At 35.4% G+C, this 12,659-nt stretch overlaps 2 protein-coding genes across 3 annotated transcripts in view; one reads left to right on the top strand and one right to left on the bottom strand.

Annotated features, from left to right (window-relative positions):
• Positions 1 to 12,659, top strand: part of FOXP2 (forkhead box P2) — a 1,129,496-nt gene that overhangs the window by 524,511 nt on the left and 592,326 nt on the right. The window lies entirely within an intron of this gene.
• PPP1R3A (protein phosphatase 1 regulatory subunit 3A) overlaps positions 1 to 12,659 on the bottom strand; it is a 36,135-nt gene that overhangs the window by 17,826 nt on the left and 5,650 nt on the right. Inside the window, exon 2 of one of the 2 annotated variants that reach the window (XM_045511137.2) lies at positions 1,621 to 1,719. The exons of the other annotated variant lie outside the window; for it this stretch is intronic. Coding sequence (XP_045367093.2) covers positions 1,621 to 1,719 — 99 coding nt within the window. The remainder of the gene's footprint in view (positions 1 to 1,620; positions 1,720 to 12,659) is intronic. 2 annotated transcript variants of the gene reach the window in all.

Below are 12,659 nucleotides of genomic sequence, written 5' to 3'. Positions count from 1 at the left end.
CATACTCTGAAGAAAGGGATCCAACTTATATTCCTTATTCCTGCAGCAGAATTAGCTGCAGAATTCATGGGAATTTATTCAAGTATCTTCTAAAGCTTATCATGTATGGAAAATACCATGTATGGAAAATATATTATAATTTTTCATCTGGGGCTTTCATTTTCTTGCCATTTTATTCTAGCCTCATCTAGAATACAGTACAGTCTTTTACTACTAATTCTCTACTAAATTTCAGGAGAAACAGACCCTTATTTCTAAACTTAAAAACCCTGAACTCTGCAGTGCACGTACAGAAATCTGTATATGTTTAACAAAAACTATTTGCATCCTCGTGTAAAATCAGTAATACAATTCTTTAAGTTAACAGCTTTATTGAGGTATTATTTACATACCACAAAATCCACCCATTTTAAGTGTTCAACTGAATGATTTTTAGTATATTTACAGAGTTGTGCAATCATCACCAAAATCTAATTTTAGAACATTTCTAGCACCCCCAAAGAAATCTTGTGCCCATCAGAGTCACTCTTCACTCTCACCCACTTCCTAGGCAAACACTAATCTTTATGTCTCAGTATATTTGTCTGTTCTGTTTTTTACATTTCATGTAAAGAGAATCATGAAAAATGTGTTCTTTTGTGGCTGGCTTCTTTCATGGAGCAAAATGTTTTTGAGGCTCATCAGTGTTGTAGGCTGTATCAGGTGTTCTTTTTATTATTGAATAGTATCCCGTTATAGAGACACACCCCACTTTGTTTACCTGTTCACCAGTTTGATGGGCATTTGAGTTGTTTCTACCTTCGGCTTTTGTAGACAGTGCTTCTATGAACATTTACCTATAAGTGTTTGCATGGACATATGTTTTCACTTGCCCTGGGGAGATACCTAAAAGTGAAATTGCTGGGTTTATGGTAATTCTATAATTTCAGTTTCTCCACATACTCACTGACACTTTTTATTGTCTATCTTTTTTATCGTAATCATTATAGTGGGTGTGAAATGATATTTCATTGTGGTTTTGATTTGCATTTTCATAGTAACTAACGACATTGAGTAATTTTGATGTGCTTATTTGTCATTAGTATATCTTCTTTGGAGAAATGCTTAACAAATCTTTGGCTCATATTAACATTGGTTTGTCTTTTTATTATTAAGTTGTAAGAGTTCTTCTGGACATTTTACTTATTAGATACATGATTTGTAAATGTTTTCTCCCGTTCTGTAGGTTGTTTTTTCATGGTCTTGATTGCGTTCTTTTAAGTGTAAAAGTGCTTAATTTGGATGATGTCCAAGTAACAGAATTTTCAAATTAGCTTTAAGGTCTTTGCTACCTTGCAAAGATCCTAGAATCTACTTGATTAAAACTCTTTAAGTGGGAAGCAATATTATTTTTAACATAAATAATCTTTATTAATATAATTATCACATGGAATTACTTGCATTTCACATTCTTGCTCATGTTAATTTCAATACTAAATGCTAGAAAACATCCGCCAGTTATTGGTCCTAGCCAAGTTCTAGACTGGAGTAGATTATAAGCAGATTCAGAGATGATGTAAATGAACCTATAGATTCAAGAAAAGAAGTCTGACTGAATTAAGAAGCTTAAAGTACACATACCATCTTATTCCTCTGGAGGCTTCCACTAGAAAAGGTGGAGTATTCAGGAGAAGCTCATTAGTGCCAAGGTGGCTCTCCCAGTTGAAGGCTTTTGGTTTCCTGATTAAATACAGCAAGATTCATTACCAGGAAATTCTAAGAAGATGAAGTGTGAAGGGCTCATTAAGACAGAGCACAGTTAGCTATTAATAGAAGAGCAATACAGTGCTTGGGAAGGACAAGTTGAGAACCAGACATGAACTGAAAGACGAGGAACAGGTGACTAAAGAAGGTGGGCCACAGGCTGGGATTGCTGAAGGAGTCAGGTGCGAAAGTTGAATCCTGCAGGGATGCAGTTATGTTGCCAGAGATGAGGCTGTCTGCCACACTTTTAACTAGGCAGCACAAGACTTTACAGTCAACATTCTAAAGAACACCACTATAAAGTATTTTAAAAGGATTCAGTCCTTCTATTGGACATCATGCTATCAGAATAATGTTGGACAAAATTCAATGTGTATTCATTCCACAAATCGTCAGTCTGTGCTAGGCATCATGCTAGAAGTTAAACCACTAGCACAATCTGAGATTGAACCAACTCTGCCTTCATAGAGTTTATAGCCTAAAAAGGGATAAATGAAAGCTGGCATTTTAAAATCACAATTGTACCATTCATGCCTAAGGAAACACAGAGTCCTAGAGAAGAAAATACAGTTGACCCTTGAACAACACACGTTTGAACTGCTTATGCAAACTTTTGTCAACATGGGTACAAAGAATCAAGCATACAGAAGACCAGTTGCAAGTTATACTCAGATTTTCAAATACACAGAGGGTCAGCATCGTTAACCTCCCCATTGTTCAAGGATCAACTGTAGTAAGATCCATAGCTCAAACTCAGGGAAGGCAATAGCAACTGTGTATATACATGGGCTTTTCAGACTGGAAAAAGATCAGATCCCCCTATAATATGATTACAGATCATATTTAAAATTGGATTTTTCTGAATTGCAAAATATATACTTTTCAAAAAGAAAGGTAAATACTTTCTGAAAGTTTCCTTCATTCTAAATGGAAATTAACTCTACCATGCTATTTAATGTGTCTTTTTCCCCTTCCCCAAGGCATCACAAATGATGGGGCAAAGTTTCTTTAATAAATGTATTATTTATAAAGCGTACCTTTTGCATCATAATTTCCACAGTCCTTAATGTTATTATTAATGCTTAAAAATCCGTCATGCCATATTTGCAAAAATATTATTTTATTTGCTAATTTTTTCTTTGGTTAACAGTATTAATCTTTTGGTGCATATTGAGACTAAATGATTTCAATTTGGTTTTTTTTTTTAAATTATAACTCAGAACACCTGTGTTTAGTCTTTTGTTTATATCATTCTCAACACTGGCACATATCAGAATCACCTAGGGAGCTTATTAAAAATGTGAATGCCTGCGACCTGCCCCAGACCAATGAAATTAGGGTCTTATACTAGGATCTGGGTATGAGTGCCTTATTTTTCCCCTTCCTATGTACAGCCATGTTTAAGAAATAATGGTTTATACTACTATTCTACACTGGTTTTTACTGTATCAAAGTATTGTCAGTGTGAAAATAAATCCTTCAGTAAAAAATTCTACTACTAAGATTTTTCTGTGGAGTAGGAAGAGAGGATATACATAATCAAACAGGTTAGCATTAAAGTAAGTTTTGTAGGTATTATACGTCTGCCACTTTTAGGTCTACAAAGCAATTAATTTTTATTCATCATGGGAATTGCCAACCCATACATCAGTGAATTTAAATAATTTTTTTTAAGTGAAAGGAAATCTAGATGCTGTTGAGAGTAAGAGACAATCTTTTCTACCTTAACAACTGTATTGCTCATTATGAAACTGATCATGCTTCTGAAGATTGAGACCTGGGCTAGTAAAATGTTTTCCAGTTGTACTATGTGGCAAATTGCCCAAATAGTTATTGTGTATTGTCATAAAGTATATTGCCAAGGACACTAGTTGTTTAAATCTCCTGAAAGAGAAAGAAATGGAATTTCTTCTTTGATTAGATCAACTATAACACAACTCCACCTTCACTAAGACAAAACTGCAGTGGAAAGGATGGACCTAAAAGAGTTTGGTGTCAAGGATAAACCCTGCACTCCCCCTTTCTCTCAGAGACCTTGTGGGTAGGGACTGACTGGTCCTGTGGAAAATAAGCCCAGGGGTTTATAGGAGACCTAAGAAGCATGAGAATCTAATGCAAACAGAAGGGGAGGTCCTTCAGTTGAATTTGCTTAGGATATTTGCACTGGCTGCTTTGCTGAGCATGAAATTCTCTTTGCCTAGATTTCCTCATGACTGACTCTCTTCAAGTCTGATCAATTGTCACCTTCTCAGTGAAGTACAGTTGTTACTCCTATTCTTCTTATGCTGTTCTGCTTTTTATATTCTCATTTGTGTTTGTTATAGTCTAACATAACTTGCTTATTCTTTATGTTTACTTATTTATTAGCTTTCCCTCCATTAAAATGTAAGCTACATAAGGAAGGGATTGTCCTTTTTTCACTGATGTATCCCTAGTGCTTAGAATAATACCTGGCACATAGTATGTGTTCAATAAATATTTGTTGAATGTATGAAGATCCTATGTCCAATTCTTCTAGCCACTGATTTTTTTTTACTCTCTATAAATGCATAAGCTGAAAAGCATAGTAAGAGATTTGCTACTGATGATATTTGATGATTTTTTTCTTTCATGTGAACTGAGAGCCATACTGTCTCAATCTTGAGGTCATCAATATATAGAAAAAGCATACTAGTGTAATTTCTATGTATCCATCCAAGAGGAGAGATTGAGAGGCCCGGCCTAACCTTTTTCACTAAATTCAAACATAAACCTTAGATTTTGAAGGAAGAATTTGGATCAAAAACAATTATAAAAATGAGTTTACCCTAAGCATCATCAGAGTAGTAAAATAAATCTCCCATGAAATAGTATAGAAAGATCTAAAAATTAGTGCCATAACACACACCTGTTTACATTAAAGATGACCTATAGCAGAATTCAATAATTAATATTGATAATGTGAAAAAGATCAAACCTATGTTTTAAACATTCCAACATACAGAGATAGTAAGTAAAAATGGTTAGGACCATAGAAAATCAATATCCCTTCTTACTGACACTGACCTAGTTCATACATTGCTCTTCGCTCTGATTTATTCTGTATATACTTTCTGGATTAATATAACTAAAATAGTACTTTGACCCTGAGCACAGGGACTAAAGTTCAAAATCCTTGGTCTAGCAAGACTGTGCAATTCTTTTTCAACCTTGTTTTTCAATTTTGATGCCCACAATTCTTTCTATTCCAGGCAGTATGACTGACTAACAAAACCTCTGACTTATCTTTTTTGCTGCCACGTCCAGAAGTATTTTTTAACTCTGTGTAAACAGTCTCCTGATGCTTCTTCACCTACCCAAGTTTTACCATTTCAACGTCAAGTTCAATCCTTTGTAATGCTGTCCCTAATCAGGGCAACCTGCAGTACAGTCCTTTCCCTAATGCCTGCTGCTCTGTATCTCCAATGTTCTCCTCTGAGTATGTGTCATTCCATCTGGCACATACTGTGTTGATAGCTAACTTCTCTGCATATAAATATTATTCCTTAACCAAAATAATGCTTAAAGATAGAAGCTACCTAGAAGAGTTCAACATAAAATAAGAACTCCATAATTTCTTTTTCTTTTTTTTTAAATGTAACTTACTTTTTTTATGGAGGTATTGGGGATGGAGCCCAGGACCTTGCCTATGGTAAGCACATGCTCTACTACTGAGCTATACCCCCACCCCAAGAACTCCATAATTTCTTGGTGGTTAACTGACTTATTGAGGCCCTGTGGTTCAGAGCCTTAGGGAGTTAAGAGACTTAAAGACACAAACTCAGCTTCTCCTCTTATGTATTTCCTGGACTTAACAAAATAAATTTCTTTTGCCTAAATTTCTTCTTATGAAATGGGACTAGCTTTGTTGACTGCAGTGCATAAAAGGGATCTAATGGGAGACAATTTGTATCACTTAAGAAATAATAATAGAGAGAGATATCAAACATGCATTCCTTAAGTTTATATAATTGGAAAATTTTAAATAAAAGAACAAGCTCACTTATTAAAGTAGTAAAATATCATGAATTAAAGCTGTTGATGGGCTACAGTCCATGCATGAAATTAGAGTCCCACCTGATTTGTAGACAGATTCTGACAAATGTTACAGATTCTCAGATACAAAATTAACAGAATGGAAGCAGACTGATCCAGAATTACCATAAGTGGTCAAGGAATTCCCCAGGAATTGAATAATAACACAGAAAAAATGACTCATAATCACACCAACATACTTTTAAGGGTTTTCAAAAAAAATAATTTCCTCAGAGATTACAACTAGTTGCAGACAAGTTTATTCTGTTGTGCTAAAAAGACTACTCCTCCAGAGTGCTTGGTCAATAACTAAGCTTTCCCCAGAAATTGTTTAATTCAGTCTCACAAGTGCCATTTGCAGTAGGAACCCAACCACATTTGTATACTGAGAGTTAACTGAACAACAGCAAATAGAAATGATAAAACTTTACTTTCATTAAAACACTTCTTCTGAGAGAGTGGACATTAACTATTTACAAATGCCATGTGTTACCAACCTCAAAAATATATTTATACTTTGGATAGAAACCTCAGGTTTTGTACAATGAAAATTTTAGGATATTGGGAAATTTATAGTAAAACTCTTAATGAAAACTATGAGATATTATTTGAGGGTAGTGATGTGAGAGTTACCTGATATGTCATTATAGATGGGGTATATTATTATTTTTGTCACATAAAATATGTAATAATTTATGCTAATTTTCTATATATATATTTGTTTCCCAATTCTTATATCATAAAAGAAAAATAATATAATTTTAAAAAAGAAAACATTATAATTATAATAGTACTATTTCTAATTGAGTTTGCTAGTATTTTCACTAAATATTTTAAATGTAGTTTGTATTGTGCAAAAATCAAAAATTAACTACAAATTAGAAAGTTACCATTGCTTACGATTTTCACAGGTAAATGCTTATGCCTACAAGAATCAATGCAACTGGACTCCTTTTATATAGTTTTAAAACATTTGTATACAGGAATATGGGGAATCTTCATATTATTCCTGTCACTTTTCTTTAAATGTAAAATTATATCAAAATAATTTTTTTAAGCATTTGATAAGATTGTAGCAGATTAATCACACTACCTTTTCGTAGGTTTTGCAGTTAAACCTTTACATGCATTGCATTATTTCTCCTTGTTTTTGTGATCTCATATAAGCAAAGACCAGCATTCCGCAATTTCAAGACAGAGAGGACAGTGGTTTAGGTGTTTAGGTTTAGGTACACAGTAGGAATCTGGTAGAGGCAAAAGACCCAGTCAAAGGAAGTCATTAAGGTAAGGAAAAGCAGACAGAACAACAGCCAGGCCCAGAATCCACAGACGTCAGAATCAGTGAGTGCCATGAGCAGCAGCAGCAGAACGAACAGGAGTATTGGCCTGGCCCTGGCCCTGGCCCTGTCTCTGGCTCTGGCAAAAATAAAAAATGAACAATTCAGTTCTAATCAGTGGACACACGATATCTGACTTTGGTATTTTATTATTCAGCCTGTTGGATTTTTCTCTGGTCTCACTGGTCTGGATTGTGGTATGGAGGAAGCCAAAAGTTGACCAATGAATATTTCTTTTATTTGAGATGTTAAGATTACTTAACATTACAGAATAGTAGCATTGTAGTGACTCAAAGAAACAGGAAAGAAGGAAAGACTACATAATTAGAGTATCCTATAGTAGATTATATTAATTTATTTCTCAACTTGAAAGTAATCATCTAAATTTGGATTGACTACAAGATGTTAATATGGTTAATGTGTTCAATTCTATATTCAATTTGAGTCAATTTAAACAACAAATATGCAGTTATTGCAGAGACAAATTTCCCTCTTATCTGTCATTTTTATACTATGTAAAAATGGACTTTGTATATTCTATTCTATTCTTAATTTTTAAAATGATGTTTATTTTTAATCAAATGAATAATCATTACTTCTATGGCAATAGAACAGAATATGAGTTTAGAATTAACAGGACTTGGCAGTAGACAAATCAGTACTTATGTTGACGTTTCTTATTTGCATGACTGGGATGATGACTATGACTTTAAACAAAACACAGAATTAAGGAAGAGGGATTAGGATTGGAAGGGAAATGTAACTTTGGTTTAGGACGTAAGGGAATTAATTTGCCACCTGGATATCCAGACGGAGATGACCAGGAAGCACCTAGGCACCCAATTTTTAATGATTGTGAAAACAATGAAAGCATTCATCATTAGAACTATAATCATAATTCATTCTTTAATTATTCAGAATGGATACTTTTGGGTTTTACCAGGCTTTGCAGTTATCAGGTTTAAATTGATACTTTTTCAGTTTTTCCACACAAGACCTTTTGTTAGTCACAGTGGGGATTAACGCCTGGACTAATCCATCATTCCTGACCACAAGGATCTTGCAGTCCAGCTGGGAAGACGGCACACACATAAAAGCTGCTAACAGTGCGGGAAAAGACCACCATTTAAAGGTCACCACTGGAAACATTCTGACTAAACAGATATAGAGGGATATATGACAAAAGTCCTCTTCCTTCCAACTAAAAATATCTGATACATAGTACATTTCGCTGAATGTTAATTTTTTTTTTTTTGCCCATAAAAAAAATTGCATCAGATGCAAACATGGCAAACCTTCTCATTTAAAGAAAAGTGTTTTATTTTGTACCATAGGAATAGCTACTCCATGGGAAGATACTGCCAGAAATGCTGGTAATTTAAAGGAAGCATAGCAAAGCCATGAAGGGACAGAAGCAAATCCCATAACATGTATAAATTGACCACAGGAGTAGTCCTGTTGAACTACTCCAGTTTTAAGAGATTTATAAACAAATGCCTTGAATGTTCATGTAACTGCCATTGTCTAAAATTTAAGTTGGTTTGCCAAAGTTAGCTTTGAATGAGATATTATTAATACAAAAAATATAAAATATGAACTATTTGAAGAATGTCTTTATTATATGCATTACATACACACACACATGCATCTGTGAAAGAAACAAGTTTTAAGTGAAAAGCTCATATATACGTGTATATATTTTTTTCATGCAGAAAAGCAACGCGTTAAGGATAACTTGAATGTAGGTGGGCGACGTTACTTACACTGCTCCCTCTGTTCAGTTTACTAAAGAAACTATCAACTGTGTTGACTGCACCAGTCCTCTACATGCATTCACTGCTTAGAATAATAGCTTTTAGTTAAAAATGTACACGCACACATGCAGAATAATTTTAACATACATTCAAATGAGTTCTGCATGTAGACAGAGTATTAACCTTTCTACAAAGATAACACAGTTTAAATTTCAGCTAGTCTATATTACATTTGATTTTTACAGATCTATTTGAAAATTCTTTTCAATGTACTTACACAATTATATTATTGAATGAAATTTTATTAAAACTTAGTTTTCTAGAAAGTAGTGTGACCATTATTCAAAATTATTCATTATTTGTCCAAAATTATTCAGCAATTCTAATACAGTTATCTTTTTAAGTAGACTGAGAAATAAACTGAGTGATCTTCTGAAGTACTTTCAATTTTATAATTTTGTAAAATAAAGTCTCCTTTCCTTCTCTGATTCCCATAGGAGTCCCGTACTCAGGGTGCAAAGCTAGAGGGCAGGACTGGAAGAACTTCTTAGCTAGCGTAGTGACCACTCAGCTGCCCTGGGTACATTAGCTCTGGCAACGCACCTTCCTTGTAATAGTAACATCATCCACGAGTTGGTGATGCCTTTTTTCTTCTCTGACTTTTGTGCTGAAATACTGCAAACTGGTTTATTAGTTTACTAATTAGGAACTCAGGAGGGTACATCTAAAGTTATCAGGGCTGGTCAGTTGACATGGGAAATGGACATCAGTCACAGAAACAGTGTAATGGCGCTCAACACAATTAGAATGTAAGGATAGGGAGCCCAGTGTTTAATTCCATTGAGAATCAGAGCAAACAAATGACAGGATTAAAACATAGACTAGCATGAATGGCCTTATGAAAGACATATTACTCCTCGACAGAATACACTACTGAAGAACAAAGTCTTCCCAGGAGATGGTTAAGAAGAGAATGTGTAACATTTGGCTTGGGTGGTTTTCAGAATAATTCTGCCTGAAAGCAAAGGATCGAATTGGATGGCGCCTCCTACAATGCAATTCAGTGAAGACTGTTCAGAAATCAAGCGCTTGTCTTCACATTGGAGACCATGATTATAACTTTATTTACACTAAACATAATAGTCTTATACACTTACTCAAGATTATAAGTGAAGATCATATTTTTTTTCTGCTTGTACCCAAATGTAATTTTAAAATTCTGTGCAATTTTGCCATTGGCAAATACTCAAGAGATTTAAGTAGCCATTGGCAAATAGTCAAGAGATTCAAGTTGTAATGATACATTATACATTTATTTATAAACATTAATCCTCAGAAGGAGATGTTAGTAAGACGTGAAAATACTCAGCTTCATTTCGTCTCTGGCTTACGGAACTGAAAGTGACCTGAGCAGTTCTGTGTAATTTGTGATTGTGTGAAGGCATCCACAGTAGTTTTTCTTACAGATCTAGAGTCAATAGGTTAGCTTTCTATCATGGTTTAATTCTGTGAAACAGAGTGCCATCAGTGTTAAATAGGAAAAACATCTACAATTTGGCATGCTTTACAGATGTAAATTTGGGGGATATTTTGATCTGTTCTTACTACTGCAAATTTCAGAAGGGGTAAATGAAATTCAGATCCACAACTGCACATGGGACATTCATTGTCTTATGATGTTAGAATTCCATTTCTAGTTTTGACTGGAATAGCACGGTCTGATGTACAACAAAGACACCATTTTCAGAGTAACTTGAGAGGGAGGGAATGGTAAAATTTTCCAAGACGGGTTTGTTTAATGTCCAGTTGGTCTCTGTCGCTAAACAATGCTGTAGAATAGTCCAATTTGGCAATCTATTTCTACTTGTTATAGCATATTTAAACAGCAGGATGGTATGATTGTTTCAAAAAACTAGTTATCATTTATATCATAGATAGTAATACTACCATGCCAGTTACCCAAGCAAAAGCCATTAGAGAAGCAGAATGAAAACCTGAAAAGATCTGAGAGATGTGTCCTGAGGAGCTTTTTCTCTTTTATGTAGTGGTGGGATACATCAAATGCTTTAGAACAAAGAAATGACCAAAATGCAGTGGTATATAATTATTTCAAATTAAATTTCATCTTCTATTCATAGGTGTACGGGGATGATAAGGTGAAACTGTATAGCCAACTCAGTTATTTCCACAAACACCATCTTAAGAAGAACTACCTTAAGAAAAAACATGTAGTTCATTTTAAAAAAAAAAAGCTAGTGTCCAACTTATGAAAAGTTGATGTTCCAAATTTTTTGTAACCCGGAAGTTGCTGGAATTTGGAAATCATTTTTCCCCCTAGAAGCAATGCCATGAAGTATTAGTCCCTGGTTAGTACGCAAAAACTTACTGAACCCAACCTGGCTCCTGGCAGCAGGTATGATACTGAGGGGAAAAAATACTCCTTCATGAATCTTGGGCATTGGACTAGCCACATACAAGATTTTAAAATTTGGAATTTATCACCAATGCTGTTTTGAGAATCTACAAAGTGTCAGCAACTGGGATAGAGACTTAATACATGTTAGCAAATTTATTTCTCACAGAAACTCTGCCAAGTAGAAATTACATGAATAAGATGGATACAAAATGTAATTTATCCAAGTTCACACGGCAATTAGTTAGAATGAAAGCCCAGATCTGCCCTATTTTAAAGCCCATGCTGTTTCCAATATGCCTTATTCTTTTTAGAATCCTCCTCCCCTCCCGTATACACATACACACTCCAGACCTGACTACCAGTCTGTACTCAAGTCTGCCTTGTATCCCAGAGTGTGCTCTCTGCTCTAAACCTAGCCATTTCCATTGTCTCAGTCCAAACCCAAAGCCCATTTGTGCAGCTAATTTTAACTGAGTGTAAGGTAAAGATATTCCCTTCCATCCTAGAGGTGTCTGCATTTAAGGAGAGGAATCTCTGTGTGTGTGTGTATTATATAGAAGTGTGCATGCACATATAAACACACAGACACACACACCTATATCTGTATGATCTTTTAAGTCTGACAAGTCACTGGCAATCAGCCCCCCTCAGGTGTCTGCCACTGAGGAGGTCACTTTCCTTATATTATTCTTGCTGGGATGTTGGGGTAAAACCTTGGAACAGGAACAAGAGTCACAAGAGTCAAAGAAGGTGAAAAAACTTAAGTATCCTGCTTCACAATTTTTTCCTTGGAGCTTTATTGGCTCAGAAATCTTGGGCCCTGCTCCGTTTTCACAGGCTGCACATGGGCTTCAGGTGGGAACATAGGCTTGTAGAGATCCCAGAGGGTCCACGAGAGGCCTGGCATCCAAGATCCCCTTTAGCTAGAGCTTGAGAGAAACCCTGAGTGATGAGATGCTCTTCTTCTTCTCTCAGAAAAGGTCCAGAACTCCTCCAGCGAAAGTCTAGGCTTAGAGGGGTATGAATTTCCACAAAATCAGGAAGCCACAAAACCCTAGTAGATCTCCAAGGAAACCCTAAGCTAGTTGGCTTCTTGCTGTCAACCAGCTGGCAGCTTCCAAACAGTCCTCCTGACGGGTCCTGTGCAGCTGTGTTTTATGTTACCGTCTGGCCTTGCCAGAGGTTCCTCCCTTAAACAGACCAGGCTTCCACAATTAGTGTGGACTCAAAACAGGTTAGTTACAGAATACATTAAATCCTAAAGGCCTCGCGGGGCCTATTTACACGTCTTTGGACTATTTCCAGGATCCCAGATTATACTGTAAGTGTAAATTAAGGAAGTCTCACAATCCTATG

Source organism: Camelus bactrianus, chromosome 7, assembly GCF_048773025.1.
Source record: "Camelus bactrianus isolate YW-2024 breed Bactrian camel chromosome 7, ASM4877302v1, whole genome shotgun sequence".
NCBI classification, from domain to species: Eukaryota; Metazoa; Chordata; class Mammalia; order Artiodactyla; family Camelidae; genus Camelus; species Camelus bactrianus.
This window is presented reverse-complemented; position numbering and strand designations above follow the sequence as displayed.